Source organism: Oncorhynchus gorbuscha, linkage group LG04 (assembly GCF_021184085.1).
Source record: "Oncorhynchus gorbuscha isolate QuinsamMale2020 ecotype Even-year linkage group LG04, OgorEven_v1.0, whole genome shotgun sequence".
NCBI lineage: Eukaryota > Metazoa > Chordata > Actinopteri > Salmoniformes > Salmonidae > Oncorhynchus > Oncorhynchus gorbuscha.
In genome coordinates this window covers 61,665,181-61,686,269 of record NC_060176.1, presented here as the reverse complement: position 1 = coordinate 61,686,269, position 21,089 = coordinate 61,665,181, and the positions used below count along the sequence as shown (strand labels likewise).

Sequence of the window (21,089 nt, the reverse complement as noted above, 5' to 3'; positions counted from 1 at the left end):
AGTGACACAATTATATCGTCCTCATTTTCAAGCTCATGTGGTGGCCAAATACATCCAGTTCCTTTCCATACTAATTATTTACTGCTATCTAGAGTTTAAAATGATTTCTTGATTGGGCACCAAATCAGGAAATTTGTTTGGCACAACTTTCACCCCAAAGAAACTGTCACTCATACTGCATTAAAAAAACATCAAGCCTACTGTAGCCTATATCATATCTGGACTAGGATGCAGTGCACATCTTCACAATCAAGTTAAGTGGTCCGGATACAGCCATGCCCAGATACAATGACTTCCTTCATAGGGATATGTGACCCTTTGATTTGCAAATACTGATAGTGACAGAAATTTTCATTTAACTTAATCTAATTTATCGGTGTATCCCCATGGTAGGCATACTTCATATGTTAGTCTTTAATTCATATGAATGCATTCGTGTAATTTTCATGTAATAAATGATCAAATAATTTCAAAGTAGCAAATAACATAAAACAATAGACAAACGCTACTTTGTTCCAGCTTTGGCTGCACAACAGGGATACATGCATAATGCTATACAACAACGACGACTGGACCAGTCTTGAATTTCAAAGACGTAGAATATTGTTTGGTCAATGGAACTGAAACAGCTCCAAGCAGATGTACATGTGATCCCTGACCCACTCAGGAAGGAGAAGAACCAGTATGAGTCAGAAGAAAGAGATTCACTCTCTCTGGCAACATCCAAAATGCCGTGTAAACTGATAAATCTATGTGAGTATGAAACACATAAACTGGTCCGAATACAAAGTGCAAGGCTGGGATCGCTGAAATGGACATTTAACGGAGTCATACTGATGTTCATCTGGTGAGTATTCTGCAGAAGGATTCAGTTTGCGGTAATAACGGTAGTAGACAAGGAACGCCCACGAACCTTGATCAAAAAATGTGTGCAATGAAAATAAAGTATGAATGTTATTATAGATATCGAATACATTCTGAAATAATGATGTATTACGTGGATCAATTGTATTTACTATTTGTATTTATTTATTTACCATCCATATTTTCTAGCCATACCAATAGTATTTCAAATCTATCAGGGACACATAAAAGTAATTTACTCCAATTTGCAACATTCTATAATAAAATACTGTTTTACATTGTAGCATTGTAATGTTCTGGAACAAGGAGTACCAAGAACACGACTATGTGGTCAGCTCTGTTACTGCTAAGGTCAAGGGAGTGGCCATGACCAGCTTGCCAGATGTTGGTGATTTAGTATGGGATGTTGTAGATTACAGTGGGCCATCACAGGTGTGTGTGTGTGTGCATTCATACGTTTGTGTTTTACGAATATTGTTGTTTTATTGTTGTATATTATACACATATTAGATTTGTATTATACATGCATATATTTGTACATTGGTTCTGACTTTCTATACATTTGTTGGACTTTCTGTTTAAGGGAAAGAATTCATTTTTCGTGGTGACCAATGTCATTGTTACAAAAAATCAAAGGCAAGGAAAATGCCCTGAGGTAGAGTGCCAGTAGGACATCCCTACCCAATTCCTGTAAATTATAATGTCTGATATCACTTCTATTAACCACACTACTTGATGACTAGAACCAACTCATCTCCCAGGAGTCTGTGTATTACAGGTCCCTCCTTACGGAAAAGTGTGTTGGACAGACAAGGACTGTGTGAAGGGGTTCTGGGATCAGAACAGCCGCGGTACAACTACAGCTGTCTACAACTTTTCTCCTGATCATTCTCCTCTGTTTGTGTCATCTCTATCTGCTTAGACCATTAGTTCTTGCAAGGAGGGGAGGAATTTGTCCCTGATGTGTTGAGGTTTCAGATGGGCTGCTCTGTTCTCTCTGTCTTTACTGTAGGCAGATACAATCTGGTTATGTAAGGGTTACACAGTAGTAGTAAACATGTAGACACATGATAATAGAACAGCTAGGACAATTTTTGTTATTATTTGTCACGTGGACCATATAATAGTTCAAATTGAACTCATTCTAAATTCCACATTTTGCTTTCCTTTCAGGGGTTCAGACAGGTGCATGTGTGAAGTTTGGTGTAAAACAGAAAACATGTGAGGTGTCTGCATGGTGCCCCATAGAAACCAAGAAAACACCCCCCAAGTAAATAAGCTCACTATTATTTGTATTCTCATTATCAGTATGTCTGCCTGCCTTCCCCCTCTCATCATTATCAGTATGTCTGCCTGCCTTCCCCCTCTCATCATCATCAGTATGTCTGCCTGCCTTCCCCCTCTCATCATTATCAGTATGTCTGCCTGCCTTCCCCCTCTCATCATTATCAGTATGTCTGCCTGCCTTCCCCCTCTCATCATCATCAGTATGTCTGCCTGCCTTCCCCCTCTCATCATTATCAGTATGTCTGCCTGCCTTCCCCCTCTCATCATCATCAGTATGTCTGCCTGCCTTCCCCCTCTCATCATTATCAGTATGTCTGCCTGCCTTCCCCCTCTCATCATTATCAGTATGTCTGCCTGCCTTCCCCCTCTCATCATTATCAGTATGTCTGCCTGCCTTCCCCCTCTCATCATCATCAGTGTGAGTTGACTTGCAGTCTCTGCAGAGGTTAGTTACTCAGTAAATCAAGTTATCTTCACTTCTACATAGACCACCGCCTGACAGCTATATTTATACTTTAGTTCCTCTAATGTGGAGGAAGCTCACCACAGTACCGCTGCATGAGTGTATAGTCAAATATGATGAGGAACATTGTTTCAAAGTAGTTTCACAACAACTTTGGAATGAAAATTAAGGGCTCTATCACGGAATCTGTAATACTTCAGCTTGAAGGATTGAATAGAGCCCTAAACCGTCAGCTGTAAAAACATATTATTTTTCACAACTATGCTTCAATAGTGCAATTGATGACTGCTCTGACATCTAGGCCTGCTCTCTTGGCATCAGCTGAGAACTTCACAGTCCTCATCAAGAACAACATCAGATTCCCAAACTTTAACCTCATTAGGTGAGACTGCCCAATTCAATGTCAATAGATTTGTATTTTTAGCTTGCATACCACAGTTAAGTATATTATATATATTATATTCAGAGTAACCTTCACCACCCCACCTTTACATACTCAAAGGGTCATAATCACAAAAAACAGAATTACATTCATTCATAAACAGATGGAAAACGAGCACCGTCTTTACATTCAGCTGATCTTACTAATGTGTGTTTGTCTCACAGAAGGAACATCCTCCCTGAGATGACGGACAGCTACCTGAAGCACTGCCAATTTAACAGGCGTACAGACCCCTGGTGCCCCATCTTCCGCCTCGGGGACATTGTGCAGGAGGCCAGAGAGAACTTCTCAGAGATGGCAGTTGAGGTGGGCTGCTCTGTTAGAGGGAATTTCTCAAATAACCACAAACTTACTCTATGACTCTCAATTATGTATGTATATCACTGATGTCTGCATCTATTTTGGCATTGCACATACTGGCAATTCATAACGTTGGACATATTTGATTACTTAATGAATTACCGAATGAAATCACATTAATTACTTCAGATGTGAGAGGGTTTACATGATTGTCAGGTAAGGTTGACGTTGAGTAGATCATCTTCACCATGCTCTCTCACCAAAGGGTGGCGTCATTGGGATCCAAATTAAGTGGGATTGTAATCTGGACGGGTTCTTGCGGAACTGTCTGCCCAAATACTCCTTCCGCCGGATGGATGAGAAGGAGAGCAACAGAACTCTGTACCCTGGTCTCAACTTCAGGTAATTGTGACTGGCCGTGTTCTTTAGGCCGAATGTCATAGACAATACATGGCCAGTTGACCCAATTCAAATGAGATTATGGAAAACTGTCAATCTATACTGGAATAGTCATTTGTAATTGTAGACATCGGTGCATCCAGATATTACAGTGTAACATATTTTTTTACAGTTTTATAACAACATGTGTTGGCAGGTTTGCTAGATATCAGACAGAAAAAGGTGTTGGGGAGAGGACCCTGTTTAAAGCGTTTGGGATCAGGTTTGATGTCATGGTATTCGGAAAGGTTTGTATGACTCATTAAGTCTTATCATTCAAACCTGCAATAATGATGATGGTAATCTAATGAATGAGCATATATTATTCTAATCAGTGCATGAATCAGAATAATACAAATGGTAATTTATCATGTGTGTTCTTTTAAAGGCAGGAAAATTCAGCATAATCCAACTGATCATCTATATTGGATCAACTCTATCCTATTATGCACTGGTGAGCTTTATTCAGATGTTTTTGTTCAACTTTTTTTGAAATTCAACATTTTAACAGGCAAAGAAGCCTACATTGACTGTGACTTTCCCCAGACCACGTTATTCATTGACTGGCTCATTGGGACCAGCTGCTTCTCTAAAGAAGCCAGACAGAACTACTCAGAGAAAACGGTTGAATCTGTTCAGGACAGACAACAGGTAGGAGTGGGATGGCATTCCCCACTGGGGATTATACATACCCTCAAATCCACAGCAACATTTGCATTCCCATTGACTGAATGTTGGATGTAAATATGTGGTGAGACGCTGAACAATGGCACTATTCTCCTTCTGTGTTCCAGTGCATTCTTTGTGTCTCGTTTGTGGACGAGAACCATATAAGAGTGGTGAAAAGATCACATAGGAAAAGTTTACAACAAGTGAAGCCCATGTCCGTTCACCCATTCAAGGTTAGCATAATTGTGTTTTCCCAAATGTAGTGCCTTTCTCACCCCCTTATACAGTAGATACTCACTTTTAAGCTCACTTTATGTTACACTTCTCTTGTCTTTTACACAGTTACTGAGCAAGGTAAAACTATTGTATATAAGTACACATAACTACTGTAATATGTATGTATTGCACTCCTGTTGTCAGGACGACATAAGGCACTTGAGTGCCATGGCTGGTGTATTGCAGAAAGGGCACAGCATAGACAAGCAGCCCCAGGCTCTCCCTCGGCCCAGCCGTCCAGCCTGGTGTCTGTGTGGCTGCTGCCTCCCCTCCACCCATCCCCAGGAGCAGCTGTGCTGCAGGATGAGCAGAGGTCGCTGCATCACCACCTCCTCCTTGTTTGAACAGCTGGTGCTGAGTCGGCCCTTGTTGGAGGCAGTGTTGCTGTACAGGGAGCCTCTTTGTGAGCTGACCGAGGGGGAGCAGTGGACCACCGCCATGCGCCACTGCGCCTACAATCAGTATATCACCTGGAGATTTGGGGCCCCACCCAGAGAAAGCCTTCCTGTCATACCCAGTTGTAGTGTGTGGAGAATCAGAGAGGAATACTCCAGCCAAGATGGAGAGTACACTGGCATGAGACCCAGAAGAACTACTTCTCCCCAGTCCAGCCCTAACACATAGCTTTAGGGAAGAGGGAGAGTCAGTGTTCTAGAAAGCAGTGTTCTATATAGAAATCAGAGACTGGTCCTCATCATGTAACAGCTGTATCATGCATTTGTACTGGTGTATTTATCTAATCTTCCATTCTGCATTAAGGTTAACATTTTCAACTTGATCATTATTCTCGCCTATAGATATTGTGTCTATCCATCCCACTGTCTAGAGACCATGAATGATGAAAAGGGCTCCCAAGTGGCGCAGCGGTCTAAGGCGTTGCAACTCCGTGCTAGAGGCGTCACTACAGACCCTGGTTTGAATCCAGGCTGTATCACAATCTGCCGTGATTGGGAGTCCCATAGGGCGGTGCACAAATGGCCCAGCGTTGTTCGGGTTTGGCTGGTATGGGCTGTCATTGTAAATAAGAATTTGTTCTTAACTGACTTGCCTAGTTAAATAAAGGTACAATTTAAAAATATATACAGTGGGGAGAACAAGTATTTGATAGACTGCCGATTTTACAGCTTTTCCTACTTACAAAGCATGTAGATGTCTGTAATTTTTTATCATAGGTACACTTCAACTGTGAGAGACGGAATCTAAAACAAAAATCCAGAGAATCACATTGTATGATTAAGTAATTAATTTGCATTGTATTGCATGACATAGGTATTTGATCACCTACCAACCAGTAAGAAATCCGTCTCTCACAGACCTGTTAGTTTTTCTTTAAGAAGCCCTCCTGTTCTCCACTCATTACCTGTATTAACTGCACCTGTTTGAACTCGTTACCTGTATAAAAGACACCTGTCCACACACTCAATCAAACAGACTACAACCTTTCCACAATGGCCAAGACCAGACAGCTGTGTAAGGACATTAGGGATAAAATTGTAGACCTGCACAAGGCTGGGATGGGCTACAGGACACTAGGCAAGCAGCTTGGTGAGAAGGCAACAACTGTTGGCGCAATTATTAGGAAATGGAAGAAGTTCAAGATAATAATAATAATAATAATATATGCCATTTAGCAGACGCTTTTATCCAAAGCGACTTACAGTAATGTGTGCATACATTCTACGTATGGGTGGTCCCGGGGATCGAACCCACTACCCTGGCGTTACAAGCGCCATGCTCTACCAACTGAGCTACAGAAGGACCATGACGGTCAATCACCCTCGGTCTGGGGCTCCATGCAAGATCTCACCTCGTGGGGCATCAATGATCATGAGGAAGGTGAGGGATCAGCCCAGAACTACACGGCAAGACCTGGTCAATGACCTGAAGAGAGCTGGGACCACAGTTTCAAAGAAAACCATTAGTAACAGACTACGCCGTCATGGATTAAAATCCTGCAGCGCACGCAAGGTCCCCCTGCTCAAGCTAGCGCATGTCCAGGCCCGTCTGAAGTTTGCCAATGACCATCTGGATGATCCAGAGGAGGAATGGGAGAAGGTCATGTGGTCTGATGAGAGAAAAATTGAGCTTTTTGATCTAAACTCCACTCGCCGTGTTTGGAGGAGGTAGAAGGATGAGTACAACCCCAAGAACACCATCCCAACCGTGAAGCATGGAGGTAGAAACATCATTCTTTGGGGATGCTTTTCTGCAAATGGGACAGGATGACTGCACCGTATTGCGGGGAGGATGGATGGGGCCATGTATCACGAGATCTTGGCCAACAACCTCCTTCCCTCAGTAAGAGCATTGAAGATGGGTCGTGACTGGGTCTTCCAGCATGTCAACGACCTGAAACACACAGCCAGGGCAAATAAGAAGTGGCTCCGTAAGAAGCATCTCAAGGTCCCGGAGTGGCCTAGCCAGTCTCCAGACCTGAAGCCAATAGAAAATCTTTGGAGAGAGCTGAAAGTCCGTATTGCCCAGCGACAACCCCGAAACCTGAAGGATCTGGAGAAGGTCTGTATGGAGGAGTGGGCCACAATCCCTGCTGCAGTGTGTGCAAACCTGGTCAAGAACTACAGGAAACGTATGATCTCTGTAATTGCAAATATTAAGTTCTGCTTTTCTGATATATCAAATACTTATGTCATGCAATAAAATGCTAATTAATTACTTAAAAATCATACAATGTCATTTTCTGGATTTTTGTTTTAGATTCCGTCTCTCACAGTTTAAGTGTACCTATGATAAAATTACAGACCTCTACATGCTTTGTAAGTAGGAAAACCTTCAAAATGTGCAGGGTATCAAATACTTGTTCTCCCCACTGTATATATATATATATATATGTTAAAACTAAAAAAGATTGCGGAAGATCCATTATCTTAGATGACAATGAACTGGAGAAGGAATTGTGTTATCATTTTGTTTGTCTGTCTGCAGACATGTAACCTATTTCAATTCTTTTTTATATTGAACAAATCTTTTTTGCCATGTGCAATAAATGTCATTTTGAAAATATTGTTGACTTGATGATAATGTAATTTCACATCTTCTCCAGTTCTTGTGTGCATACAATAGTACATACCATTTCTATGGATCCATTGTAGTCGATGTACAGTAGTTTTATTTTGCCTCTCCACTGCGTCCATTGCAGTGGAGATTTTAGCATTTAAATCTACGTGGGGCAAAAAAATCAAAAAAGGTGGGATGCATGCCAGCAAAGCCACTACACAACACTAAACAATACATGAATTGCACTATAACGGTGACAAACGGTTCCCACAAACTGGCCTACATAGAAATGTCTCAAAAGCAGAGTCCCAACAGCAGTCCCAACACCTTACTACTGCTACACCTGGCTGTCAGGCGAGCCTTGTCTGGCAGCGAAACAGTTCATTCAGCCTCATTTACTGCCTTTTTTAAAACATAGCTGATATGGCTGACTTAAACAAATGTGGTTTCTACTGACATTTGAAATGTACAAACTATGGCATAAGGGGATGACAAACGGATAAGCGGCAATCCGTAATTTCGATAAAGAAAATGAGTTCTTACAGTATTTTCCCTGTACACCAAGTCAGAACAATACGATAAATAACGGGGCATATAAGCAGACAATGAAAGCTCTTACAATATTTGATGATTACATTTCTCTAAAAACAGGCAATAGGCAACAGGACCAAATTATTAGCTTGAGGCACATGGGCAGCTAACAACTTACTAAACAACATACACTAAGTAACGTTATTACTGTCTTAGCTACAGTATACATAACTCCCTGGCATATTACATAATTTAATGCAGCAGAATACAATACATTTTTGGACTTCAAAACCACTCATTGTTTAAATTTGCGATTTCTAACTTGTTGTGTAATGTTTGTCCAATGGCCGATGAGCACCGATAAGTTTTATCTATAATTTCTCTTCATTATTTATCTTCATGTGACAAAGATTAAAAAGGATTTATCAGTAGATTGTCAACTTGATTCATGACGATGACTGCTAGCTAAGATTTTGAAAGTATGATGTTGACATGATCAGTCCAATCAAAGCTACTGTACATGTAACGTGATTTGACGTCATTTTATCTGTGGCCAATGACCTTGAGTCTTCTTGGTTGGGCATTGCTAGTTTGCTACAGTATATCCATAACTCAGAAGACAGTCTGCTGTAGCTGTCAGAGCTGCCTCTGCTGTTTGTTTGATTATGAAACATGAGGAATTATTGTGGCTAAGAACAAAGTGGTGGGAGCTGTCTTTAGATGAATCCAGTTTCTGGATGTGTTTGGGTAAATAGGGGCTTCAATAATTCAGTTTCTATTACAAAGCCATCTATATTAAGTCAGAGTGGATGATGTGTGATTGTATCACTTTGTCTCTACACTTGTTTCCTCTTGTGTCGTGTCTAACCTGTTATACTGCAGGTGTGTCTGTACGGTGCAAAAGTCTTACCAAGAGACTGACTCAGTGATCAGCTCTGTCACCACCTAGGTGAAGGACATTGCCTTCCCCAACATCTCTGATCTGGGTGCCTGTGTGTGGGATTTGTCTGATTACAACATCCCCTCTCAGGTAGCATCATATACTCAATACACTTCATCTACAGTGTATCACCTTTTGGTCAGTTTCAGTTCAAATTGTATTTAACTGTTTTTATATTTGTGAATAAGGGGATTTGTTTGAGGAAAATGTGATCTTTGTCTGGCAGACTAACATGATCGTCACCCCCAACTCAACTGAGCTGTCCAAAGGTACGTTTCTGATTTCTTCTTTAAAATATACTGAAAAGTATATTAGGCTATATTGTGAAACATTATGTTATTGTTTGAATTGAACACGACTAAAAATATATTGTAAAATGTATAATGAGACTGTAGTTACACATTAATAAATTTACTTATACAACCTTTATTTCAATTGTAGTCAAAAAGGTATTTGAATGTTAGTGAAATGTGATCCTGTATCTTCTTAAGCTCCCAAGCCAACCCACCATTTGCATGTCAGACAGTGACTGCACAGAGGGATCCAGTGATGTCCGTGGCAACGGTAAACCTCCATGTCTTGCTGATGAATCCTTGTAGAATTGTTAACAAGGGCAGCAACCAGCAAAGAGATGGCTGAAACATTTATTCAGTGTCATTAGTAAATACATATCTACTGCTCCAGAGAAATGTGTCCTAAAATTAATTAACATTTTCTGAATCATCCTGCAATATATTTGAATAACTATATAACAATGTCTCTAATCATATTAATCTCTTCAAAGGTATATAGACAGGGCTATGCGTAAACTACTCAGAGACTGTCAATAGCTGTGAGGTGCCATCTTGGTGTCCTCTTGAAATAGACACTAACCTACCTGAGTAAATAAGAACACATTACAGTGCATTCTTAAATTATTCAGACCCCTTGACTTTTTCCAAATTTTGTTACGTTACAGCCTTACTCTAAAATGGATAAAATAGTTTTTTTCAGAGACTTGTCCCGAAGCCACTCCTACGTTGTCTTGGCTTGGCTGTGTGCTTAAGGTCGTTGTCCTGTTAGAAGGTGAACCTTCGCCCCAGTCTGAACTCTGGCTCAGGTTTTCATCAAGGATCTCTCTGTACTTTGCTCCATTCATCTTTCCCTCGATCCTGACTAGTCTCCCAGTCCCTGTTGCTGAAAAACATCCCCACAGCATGATGCTGCCACCACCATGCTTCACTGTAGTGATGGTGCCAGGTTTCCTCCAGACGTGAAAATTGAAATTCAGGCCAAATAATTCAATCATGGTTCCTTTAGGCCAGAGAATCTTGTTCCTCGTGGTCTGACAGTCCTCTAGGTGCCTTTTGGAAAACTCCAAGCAGGCTGTCATGAGCCTTTTACTAAGGAGCGGCTTCCGTCTGGTCAGTCTACCAGAAAGGCCTGATGGGTAGAGTGCTGCAGAGATGGCTGTCCTTCTGTAAGGTTCTCCCATCTCCACAGAGGAACTCTCAAGCTCGTTAGAGTGATCATCGGGTTCTTGGTCACCTCCCTGACCAAGGCCCTTCTCCCCTGATTGCTCAGTTTGGCCAGGCGGCCAGCTCTAGTCTTGGTGCTTCCAAACTTCTTCCATTTGAGAATGATGGAGGCCTCTGTGTTCTTGGGGACCATCAGTGTTGCAGAAATGTTTTGGTACCTTTCCCCAGATCTGTGCCTAGATGCAATTCTGTCTCGGAGCTCTACGGAAAATTATTTCGACCTCATGGCTTGGTTTTTGCTCTGACATGCACTGTCAACTGTGGGATTTAATAAATAGGTGTGAGCCTTTCCAAATAATGTTCAATTGAATTTACAACAGGTGGACTCCAATCAAGTTGTAGAAACATCTCAAGGATGGTCAATGGAAACAGGATGCACTGGAGCTCAATTTCGAAGGTCTGAATACTTCTGTAAATAAGGTATGTCTGTTTTAATTCTAAAAACAGTTTTTGCTTTGTCATTATGGGTTAGTGTGTGTAGATTGCTGAGGATTTTATTTATTTAATCCATTTTAGAATAAGGACGTAATGTAACAAAATGTGGAAAAAGTCAAGGGGTCTGAATACTTTCCAAAGGCACTGTATGTTTGTGTTGCACTCAATTGAAAGATGTAGGAATAACATTTTGGCTGATATTAACCCTTCATATCTGAAGCAATGTGATTTCATTTGCACATCAGACCCCAACTGTCCCATCTTCCGCTTCAAGACATGGTCACTGAAACTGTGGAAGACATTCAGACCATGGCTATCAGGGTATAACATGTAGCCACTCACTTTCTTTTCTCAGGTCCCATTTAGATTTGACTCTGCATAAGCACATATTATATATTCTTGAACTTATTCTCAGTAGTTATGCCGTGTTTGATTTGTGTCACAATTTAATAAGGGCTTTGTCTATGTCCATCAGGCTATAGGCTATTTGGGCAGTAGTGTAACTCTGTGGTGTATATACACTAAGTATACCAAACATTAGGGACACCTTCCTAACATTGAGTTGCACCTCCTCCCACTTCAGTCTCAATTTGTCGGGGCATGGTCTACACAAAGTGTCAAAAGTGTTCCTCAGGGATGTAGGCCCATGTTGACTCCAATGCTTTGTACAGTTGTGTCAAGTTAGCTGGATGTCCTTTGGGTGGTGGACCATTCTTCATACACACGCGAAACTGTTGCGCATGAAAGACCCAGCATTATTGCAGTTATTCATACAAACCGATGCGCCTGGCCTGGCAAAAACTACCATATCCCATTCAAAGGCACTTAAATATTTTGTCTTGCCCATTCACCCTCTGAATGACACACACACACACAATCTTTCTTTAACCTGTCTCCTCCCATTCATCTATACTGATTGAAGTGGAATTAACAAGTGACATCAATAAGGGATCATAGCTTTCACCTGGTCAGTCTTTCATAGAAAGAGAAGGTGTTCTTAAAGTTTTGTATATTCTGTGTAAAATTAGCTAAATAGCTGAATTTTGAAATTAGACTATATCATGGTTATGTTGTTAAGGGTGGCATTCTTTGGATTATGATTGGCTGGAGCTGGGACCTGTGGCCCTAAGTACTCTTTCCGCAGGCTGGACATAAAAACTCTGAGAACAATGTACAGTTGAAGTCGGAAGTTTACATACACCTTAGCCAACTACATTTAAACTCAGTTTTCACAATTCCTGACATTTAATCCTAGTAAAACTTCCCTGATTTAGGTCAGTTAGGATCACCACTTTATTTTAAGAACATGAAATGTCAGAATAATAGTAGAGAGAATGATTTATTTCAGCTTTTATTTCTTTCATCGCATTCCCAGTGGGTTCCACTGGATGTCATAAGGTGAATGCACCAATTTGTAAGTCGCTCTGGATAAGAGCGTCTGCTAAATTACTTAAATGTAAATGTAAATGGGTCAGAAGTTTACATACGCTCAATTAGTATTTGTTAGCATTGCCTTTAAATTGTTTAACTTGGGTCAAACTTTTCGGGTAGCCTTCCACAAGCTTCCCACAATAAGTTGGGCGAATTTTGGTCCATTCCTCCTGACAGAGCTTGTGAAACTAAGTCAGGTTTATAGGCCTCCTTACTCGGACACTTTTTCAGTTCTGCACACACATGTTCTATAGGATTGAGGTCAGGGATTTGTGATGGCCACTCTAATACCTTGACTTTGTTGTCCTTAAGCCATTTTGCCACAACTTTGGAAGTATGCTTGGGGTCAATGTCCATTTGGAAGACCCCCATTTGCGACCAAGCTTTAACTTCCTGACTGATGTCTTGAGATGTTGCTTCAATATATCCACATAATTTTTCTACCTCATGCCATATATTTTGTAAAGTGCACCAGTACCTCCTGCAGCAAAGCACCCCCACAACATGATGGTGTTCTTCGGCTTGCAAGCCTCCCCCTTTTTCTCCAAACATAACGATGGTCATTATGGCCAAAAGGTTGTATTTTTGTTTCATCAGACCAGAGGACATTTCTCCAAAAAGTACAATCATTGTCCCCATGTGTAGTTGCAAACCATAGTCTGGCTTTATTATAGCGTTTTTATAGCAGTGGCTTCTTCCTTGCTGAGCGGCTTTTCAGGTTATGTCGATATAGGACTAGTTTTACTGTGGATATAGATACTTTTGTACCTGTTAACTCCAGCATCTTCACACGGCCCTTTGCTGTTGTTCTGGGATTGATTTGCAATTTTCGCACCAAAGTACATTCATCTCTAGGAGGCAGAACGCATCTCCTTCCTGAGCAGTATGACAGCGGAGTGGTCCAATGGTATTTATACTTCAAATCAAAATCAAATCAAATTTATTTATATAGCCTTTCGTACATCAGCTGATATCTCAAAGTGCTGTACAGAAACCCAGCTTAAAACCCCAAACAGCAAGCAATGCAGGTGTAGAAGCACGGTGGCTAGGAAAAACTCCCTAGAAAGGCCAAAACCTAGGAAGAAACCTAGAGAGGAACCAGGCTATGTGGGGTGGCCAGTCCTCTTCTGGCTGTGCTGGATGGAGATTATACTTGCATACAATTGTTTGTACAGATGAACGTGGTGCCTTCTGGCATTTGGAAATTGCTCCCAAGGATGAACCAGACATATGGAAGTCTACAACAAAAAAATTGAGGTCTTGGCTGATTTTTAAAACATTTCCCATGATGTCAAGCAAAGAGGCACTGAGTTTGAAGGTAGGCCTTGAAATACATCCACAAGTACACCTCCAATTGACTCAAATTATGTCAATTAGCCTATCAGAAGCTTCTAAAGCCATGACAATTTTCTGGAATTTTCCAAGCTGTTTAAAGACAGTCAGCTTAGTGTATGTAAACTTCTGAGCCACTGGAATTGTGATACAGTGAATTAAGTGAAATAATCTGTCTGTAAACCATTTTTAGGAAAATGACTTGTGTCATGCACAAAGTGGATGTCCGAACTGTAGATGTCCAAAACTATTGTTTGTTAATAAGAAAATTGTGTAGTGGTTGAAAAATGAGTTAATGCCTCCAACCTAAGTGTATGTAAACTTCTGACTTCAACTGTAGCCCCTGGATACAACTTTAGGTGAGATCAATGAACATGTGGGCACAATACTCTAAAGAGAATAAATATAGCTTTTCAATAAGACTTATTTCCACAGGTTTGCAAAGTACTACAAAACCACTGATAATGTGTAAACAAGGACCTTGAAGCCATGCTTTTTTTTGTCCAGACCTTTACCCACCTCCAATATCCAGCTCCTGCCACTAAACATCATGCATACACTCTTATTTCCTTAACTTTCTAACTAAGCCCCTTCAGTATACAACCTATCAAACTGCTCTGAAGGTTAGCCAGAATGCTTGCTTATGTGGTATGTGCACATAACATAATCCAGGGATGAGAAATTAGTTGTACTCCGAATTGTCCCTTTATCTCAACTGTTACACCGATAAGATTGAACGACTGCTAGTTACAGAAAACTGCCCTTTTCATCCTAATGCTAGGTAGCAGAAGCAAGAGCAGCCGTTTTAGAATGGCAGTGTCAGCCAATCAGCTCCTTTGTTGTTCAACGGAACATTCCATAACGGCGGCAGTGGCTACTGCTAGCTAGCATGAGAACGAAAACAGCAGTTTACTTAAACTTGCAGTCGTTCAATCTCCTCAATGTTACAATTGGGATAATGGGACAATTCGGCATACAACTAATTTCTCATCCCTACATTGAGGTAGGTTTCGAGCCATAGCTCGCACCGGCTCCGCTGTGTTTTAATCTAAACAGAAAACCTGTTCGACCCCAGTGCAGCTGTAAGCAAGCGTAGGGTCGGAATCTATAATACCTGATAACAATGAACATATCAATATTAAGAAAATCATTTTAATATGGAAATGGTATTTTGCATCATTTATCAACAAAATAACAAACAAGCGGTGTTATAGAATGTAGAAAATAATTTTTACAATTATCGCCTTTTCGGGAATATATTTCCTCTTCCCATCCCTCCACGTCCTCGACCCCTAGCAGCCACTGGGAGAGGAGACAAAGCAAATTGTTCAATCAACATACATTATTACAATAATCTGCTCCCATAATTTATGTAGCAAATCCAACAGGATACTAGCCTGGGCCTAGATCTCTTTGTGCTCCTGCTAACGCCAACTCAATTGCTATCATAGTCAAGCCAAACATGTTTGGCATCACAATGACTGACAATGAGTTGGCATGATGGCGCACGCAGGCCAGTTGGAATCAAAGAAGATCTGATTAGGCCCAGAATGTAATAAAATCTATACCTTGTGCTTTGAGAATGGCAGCTTTGCCTCTCCCAGCTCCAGCTCCCTGGTTCTTGTTCTTCATACTCTTTAGCATTGGTGCATTCTTCAGCATGTCTGGCAGAATAAGGAATCGAATCTTGCTGCCTCGGATGTACACTTGCTCCAGCTGGGCGACACGGCCGTCTCTGTGAGTCACTGTGATGTTGGCCATCTGGAGGGGACAGAATGTTGAATGATAAATACATCAAATTAGATTAGGGGGGGTAGGTTGAAGAGGACTACTTTATGAGGGATTCAGGGAAAATATATGCTTATTTATAAATCATAATATTCAAATATAGACTAGTAAGGAACTTAGAACTTAAGAGAACTTGATGCAACATGTTCAGAATGATACTTTCTATACAATTGTAATTCGTGTTAGGCATGAAATCCACTTTAACGTTTGAGACGCTTATTACCTGGCAGTTCATGTTGTCCTCAGCTTCAATGAGTTTCCCCCGGTACACCTCCCCGGTGTTGGTCTCGCAGGTAACGATGTGGCCCTCAGCTTCATGAAGGACTTTGATTGGCACTCCAATGGACATCTTTCTGAGCACCACCACAAATACAGTAATGATTTTAGTCAAATATAAAGAGCTTCTGGTTGATGTTATTTGTCACTAAAAATCAGTAGTTAAACGTTAGTCGCTAAAACAGGATGAATGGAATTGGCTAGCTGGATGTTAGCTAGCTATGCTTGGTAGCTAACGTTGGCTAACGATAAATATCTAACGTTAGCGCCGAATGATACGTACTGTAGCTAGCTCATTTCCGTGTGCACTGCTATAATGCTAATAGCTAGATAGATAACCGTAATATCTTACCGTTTAAATCCTCGCAAACAAGTTCGTGGAAAATTATTAAGCTAGATAGCTAATATTTTTATTTAGGTCTAGCTATGGGTGAATGGCAAAGATGTCCTGCTTGTTTGAAAGCTAGCCTCTCCAGCCCCGTGTATTTCCTGTTTGACTCATTCATAGCCATGGCAAAGATGTTTTATAACCAATAGCTCATTGTTCCATCTGTGGCGATGCAGGGTGAAAACTAGAGCGATAACTGTATGTGCTGCCACCTACTGATGTCCTGCCAACGGTGCAGTTTAGTTCACTACTAAAGCTTTTTTCTTTTACAGACAACGCTCAATCCAATTTATTACGTTTTTTAATATTCCATCTATAGTTTGAACAACAATTAAGCGACTCGAATAATGTGGGATACACTTTGTGATAGATGTTGTTCTTGTTTGCGACCAGGGTTATTTTGGTGGCAGTGTAGTTTCTGGATCCACTTTTAAGTGTGTGTGCGCGCGCTATTAAAAACATTCGGGTGTGCGGGCGCTACCAGCCACCGGAAGTGAGTTTGACTCGCAATCCTCGTTCGTATCAATTATTTGAAGAAACCCAGCTAGCTATCTGAACAGAACGAGTTTAGCGATCAGTACAAGAAAACACTAAACAATTCACATGAATCCACTTTAAATGATCTAACAGTTAGTGGGCGAATTGACTATTAAGTCGACCAACTAGATGTAAATAATGATATGTTCTAGGGTACACTGATTTGGTTGCTAGCGCCAGGCAGTGCTAGCCAACACCCTCATGAGGCAATCCAACTCCGGAGGATTAACTAGCTACCGACCGTAAGCAAGTCTAACTAGTTTGTGATTTGCATCTCGCAGCAAAGAACAAACCAACAGAATGTCAGGTACGTGTGCTCTAGTTATCTAGAGTGTTTTCGAAATGTCACGTTTGGTAGTAGAACCCACCTAACTTAGCTAGCTAACCACCAATTCCTCTTTTTATTTAACCTTTATTTAACGAGGCAAGGCAATTAAGAACAAATTATTATTTACAATGACGGCCTACCCCGGCCGAACCCTCAACTAACCCGGACGACGCTGAGCCAATTGTGCGCCACCCTAAGGGACTCCCGATCACGCCCGGTTGTGTTACAGCCCGGGATCGAACCAGGGCATCCCATCCATCTCATGACATTGTCACATGTAAATAACACTTGTTGTGTTTATCAGTGGTGCTAAAGGAATGTCCAATCCATTAGAAAAACATTAGTTAGCTAGATACAGTAGTTATTTACTTTTGTAAACATGATTTTAATTAATTTGGAGAAGCTTGCCACAACAGAAAGAAACTGACATATTATAGGCCTGGTGAGCCCAGTAGCTAAGATTGTGTAATTATTTCCATCAGCCTCATCACATCTTGTTTTTGACAGATGATGCTGTCCTGCTGAATGTACCCGTCATTCGGCAGCTGTACCACTGGGACTGTGGATTAGCCTGCTCCAGAATGGTTTTGAAGTATGAGGACATTTCATCATATACTGCATACAGACATGGGTCTGCATTTTGACTACAGTGCATTGTGTTGGTGAAGACTTCATCATATACAATAATTTGGCAGGTACCTCCACCCTGTGAGTGATGAGGAGTTTCAGGGTGCTTGCTGGGAGTTGAAGCTGACGCAGAGTGTTTGGACAATTGACTTGGCCTACCTCATGTGCCAGCTGAGGGTCCGGCACCGCTTCTGCACTCAGACACTGGGTGTTGACAAGGGCTTCAGGAATCAGGTAATGAGTCAACACTTTGTAGGCCATCACAAGTACAATAGTTATAATGTAAGGTTAAGTAAATTTAATTATCATGTAGCCCACCATAACAACTATCCTTAACTAATACGTACCTGAGAGACTTACTATGTTTGTTTCTTTCATCTGTTTCCAGTCCTTCTACAAAAAGCATTTTGACACTGAGGAAGACAGAGTCAACGAACTCTTCCTAAAGGCTGAAAGCAAGGCTGTGGTGGTAAATAAATGGTTAGTTAACTTTGTGAAAAACTTGCACGGATAAAGGAAAAAGACAAATTGTTCCAAATCTACAGACCTAGACAGAAAATAACTAAGAGATGCTAACTTTCTGCCTTTTTGAATGTCACTTGTAGCTCTGTGACAATTCAGGAAATTCAGGAACATATTTACCAGGGCCATGTGGCCATAGTGCTGGTCAACGCTGTGGTTCTGGTGTGTGAACTCTGCTCTTCGCCTGTCAAGTACTGCTGTTTCCTGCCTGTGGGCCAGAAGTGCTTCTGCAGGAAGCCAGAATACCAGGGTCACTTTGTGGTGGTGTGCGGCTTCAACCGGAGCACTGGCTGCATCTTCTACAACAACCCTGCCTACTCAGACCGTTAGTCCTCCCTCTACACATTTCCAACAGTCGACAGGGCCACCGACCTACTAGACCCACATATTCATTAAGTATAAGTGTGGAATAAATCACATTGTGTTTTTTGGCATTCCAAGTTCTAAATCTAAGTGCTTCATAATAAATTGCACAATAATATAACACCTGTACCTGACTCTGTGCCCTACATAGGGCTTTGCATGAACATGTAACCAGAGGGTGAAAAGTTAACCATGTTCTTGTCAGTAAGCACAGAGAGATTGAGTAAGAGTGAAAATATCACATTGACAGAAAGCCTTTGTGTGTTTTGCTTACAGGCGTGTGTTGCACCAGCATTAGTAACTTTGAAGAGGCTCGAATGAGCTACGGGACAGATGAGGATATTCTGTTCATCTTCAAGGAGAGCTGATGGTTTAGGGACAATGAAGATGCAGATGGTATCCACATCGCTATGGTGCCCCATCCTCACTATGATGACACATCAGTGGGTCTACAGGTCCCTGAACTGGGACTGCTGGTTCCAGCTCTTGCCCAGTGTTGTAGATGGTCCCGGGCTGTCCTCTCCAGTGCTAACTGACTGCTCACAGAACACACATCACTCCAACGTCACCACACCTGCCTCACTTCACATAGCCCATGCTAGTCGTCAGTGTGTAAAGGAATAATCACTGAAGACATAAATAAAGTGTGGTTTTAAGTTGGTTGGGGGACAAGCAGATAGATGAACTAGAATAAAGGAATTTTTCCTGTGTCCCATTTTGTTTAGTTTTACTTCAGTTAGTTGATTCTACCAATTGACGTGTGAAGGGTGAGCAGTGCAAGACTTGAAATCCAATTTCTAATGCTGGGTGGAAAAAATAACATGACACTCAAGTTGATTCTAGACTTGTAGAGGAGGACAAAACAATGCACATACAAGGGCTTATCGCAACATGATGCTCTCTTTGGTTTTACCTGGTGTCATGCAAGTCTGATGGGCCATGTATTGCTGCTTTCCTCTCCTTAGACTAGCCTTGTCTTATTTTATTAATAGTTATTTTGATACTGTTTGTTGAACTTCATGTATTATTTAGTATTTTCTAATAACATGGAATAGAGGGAGAAATTGTTTTTGAAAGACTCAGGTAATTAATGTCCATAGAGTCTGATGTGTTAGCAAACCCATGTTACAAATGTATTTTCTTTAATGCAATATACCTTGACCCATTTCCTATTTATGGAACCAAATCTGCCTGGCAGGCCTAGGTGTCAGTCATCAGGACATCATGTTCAACCTCAGCCTGCTGCTTTGTACAGACTTTGCTTTTGTTGTGTGAACCGATGATTACAGTCCATGTCAGTGTCATTCACATCAAGGAGATTATTATAGAGAATCAGCTATAGTTTCAACTGAAGGCAGTGGAGGCTGGTGGGAGGAGCTATAGGAAGATGGGCCCATTGTAATGGCTGGCATGGAATTAATGGAACTGTATCAAACATGGAAACCACATGTTCGAATCCGTGCCATTAATTCAATTCCAGCCATTACAATCAGCCTGATCCTCCTATAACTCATCCCACCAGCCTCCACTATCTGACATTTTTCAGTGTTGCACTACATGCCTCGATCTCCATGCTCTTTGAGTTTGGAAAAGGGAGAATGGAGACACAGTGGAAAGTGTGAAGTACTCGTTACGAGGTAGATGGATGCCTTGCAGGTTTTGCTTCAGTATATGACTCAACACTACCTTCCGAGTTTTAAAGGAATTATTAGATCATAAGATATTTTCTGTTGAAAATAGCAATCAAGTGGAGACAACACACAGAATGACTTCATTATTCTCTTTCAACATTTATTTTTATATTTTGGTATCATGGATGATGTTATTGCACTTTGGTTTTTGTACCAGCCATAATTATGTATTATTTAATTTTCATTTTACCATGATAACATATTTTCCCAATCTAGATGGAATGACAATGATTTATTCCTGCTTGTGTATTTTTGTTATGAACAAATGGAATGTGTTAAAATGGCTTTATTTTTATGAAATATACAATTCCATTTATGTACTGTACTCATTAAAATAATTTGAACACATTCTTTGGTTTAGCTTATGGCTGGCTTGTTTGGTCTGTTAATAATCTTGATAGCACTAATCATGTCTTCCTCAACATTGACCTCATGTCCTCTTATTGGGATATCCTACTGTCTACAGTGCAGCACGTCTCTTTGTTTAGGTGTACCTTCAGGTCATGTCGATCTTCTACTTCTTGATAATGTTTGGCTTGAAGTCATGCTTGGTTGCCCTGGTGAGCTCCTCTGAATAGTCCCCATACCTCCCAGTCATCTGCAGATATAGTAGTGCAAACTACTTATGC

At 41.0% G+C, this 21,089-nt stretch overlaps 3 protein-coding genes and 1 long non-coding RNA gene across 8 annotated transcripts; 3 read left to right on the top strand and 1 right to left on the bottom strand.

Moving 5' to 3' along the window:
* The first annotated feature begins 678 nt into the window (after nt 1-678).
* Nucleotides 679-5,866, top strand: LOC124033355 (P2X purinoceptor 4-like). 2 transcript variants are annotated; one of them, XM_046345370.1, is made up of 13 exons: nt 679-847; nt 1,149-1,296; nt 1,448-1,519; nt 1,643-1,715; nt 2,038-2,134; nt 2,916-2,996; nt 3,221-3,362; nt 3,622-3,758; nt 3,952-4,042; nt 4,183-4,248; nt 4,341-4,445; nt 4,589-4,696; nt 4,884-5,866. In XM_046345370.1, exons 1-13 carry the CDS (start codon nt 729-731, stop codon nt 5,361-5,363), a joined length of 1,719 nt encoding a protein of 572 aa, XP_046201326.1. In that variant the 5' UTR covers nt 679-728; the 3' UTR covers nt 5,364-5,866. The 2 variants fall into 2 exon arrangements, with proteins under 2 accessions (XP_046201326.1, XP_046201327.1); XM_046345371.1 differs by lacking the exon at nt 2,916-2,996.
* A 3,317-nt stretch (nt 5,867-9,183) lies between these two features.
* Nucleotides 9,184-9,776, top strand: LOC124033468. The gene is made up of 3 exons (XR_006838389.1): nt 9,184-9,315; nt 9,452-9,494; nt 9,717-9,776. It is a non-coding gene; the product is annotated as an uncharacterized LOC124033468 (long non-coding RNA).
* Nucleotides 9,777-15,078: 5,302 nt separating this feature from the next.
* LOC124034426 (small nuclear ribonucleoprotein Sm D3) lies at nt 15,079-16,515 on the bottom strand. Of its 2 annotated transcripts, none has more exons than XM_046347629.1 (4): nt 16,357-16,515; nt 15,952-16,081; nt 15,509-15,701; nt 15,079-15,242 (listed from the first exon to the last, which is right to left on the bottom strand). In XM_046347629.1, the coding sequence occupies exons 2-4, from the start codon at nt 16,075-16,077 to the stop codon at nt 15,178-15,180; spliced, it is 384 nt and encodes a 127-aa protein (XP_046203585.1). In that variant the 5' UTR covers nt 16,078-16,081; nt 16,357-16,515; the 3' UTR covers nt 15,079-15,177. The 2 variants fall into 2 exon arrangements, with proteins under 2 accessions (XP_046203585.1, XP_046203586.1); XM_046347630.1 differs by having other exon boundaries at nt 15,952-16,077; nt 16,357-16,509.
* LOC124034424 (protein GUCD1-like) lies at nt 16,010-20,808 on the top strand. Of its 3 annotated transcripts, none has more exons than XM_046347626.1 (6): nt 16,010-16,102; nt 17,765-17,849; nt 17,953-18,118; nt 18,273-18,364; nt 18,490-18,731; nt 19,046-20,808. In XM_046347626.1, exons 1-6 carry the CDS (start codon nt 16,045-16,047, stop codon nt 19,135-19,137), a joined length of 735 nt encoding a protein of 244 aa, XP_046203582.1. In that variant the 5' UTR covers nt 16,010-16,044; the 3' UTR covers nt 19,138-20,808. The 3 variants fall into 3 exon arrangements, with proteins under 3 accessions (XP_046203582.1, XP_046203583.1, XP_046203584.1); XM_046347627.1 differs by lacking the exon at nt 16,010-16,102 and adding an exon at nt 16,741-17,236; XM_046347628.1 differs by lacking the exon at nt 16,010-16,102 and adding an exon at nt 17,288-17,534.
* The last annotated feature ends 281 nt before the right edge of the window (nt 20,809-21,089 follow it).

Bases quoted from the DNA above. Each gene is read 5' to 3' on its own strand.
- LOC124033355 (XM_046345370.1), top strand. From the start codon at position 729: ATGCCGTGTAAACTGATAAATCTATGTGAGTATGAAACACATAAACTG. The intron at 1,297-1,447 runs GTGTGTGTGTGT...TTTCTGTTTAAG, and splicing joins ATTACAGTGGGCCATCACAG to GGAAAGAATTCATTTTTCGT. The intron at 4,043-4,182 runs GTTTGTATGACT...GTTCTTTTAAAG, and splicing joins ATGTCATGGTATTCGGAAAG to GCAGGAAAATTCAGCATAAT.
- LOC124034424 (XM_046347626.1), top strand. From the start codon at position 16,045: ATGAAGGACTTTGATTGGCACTCCAATGGACATCTTTCTGAGCACCAC. The intron at 17,850-17,952 runs GTATGAGGACAT...ATAATTTGGCAG, and splicing joins TGCTCCAGAATGGTTTTGAA to GTACCTCCACCCTGTGAGTG. The intron at 18,365-18,489 runs GTTAGTTAACTT...TGTCACTTGTAG, and splicing joins GCTGTGGTGGTAAATAAATG to CTCTGTGACAATTCAGGAAA.
- LOC124034426 (XM_046347629.1), bottom strand. From the start codon at position 16,077: ATGTCCATTGGAGTGCCAATCAAAGTCCTTCATGAAGCTGAGGGCCAC. The intron at 15,702-15,951 runs GTAATAAGCGTC...TGTCCCCTCCAG, and splicing joins AGGACAACATGAACTGCCAG to ATGGCCAACATCACAGTGAC. The intron at 15,243-15,508 runs GTATAGATTTTA...CTCCTCTCCCAG, and splicing joins TGCCATTCTCAAAGCACAAG to TGGCTGCTAGGGGTCGAGGA.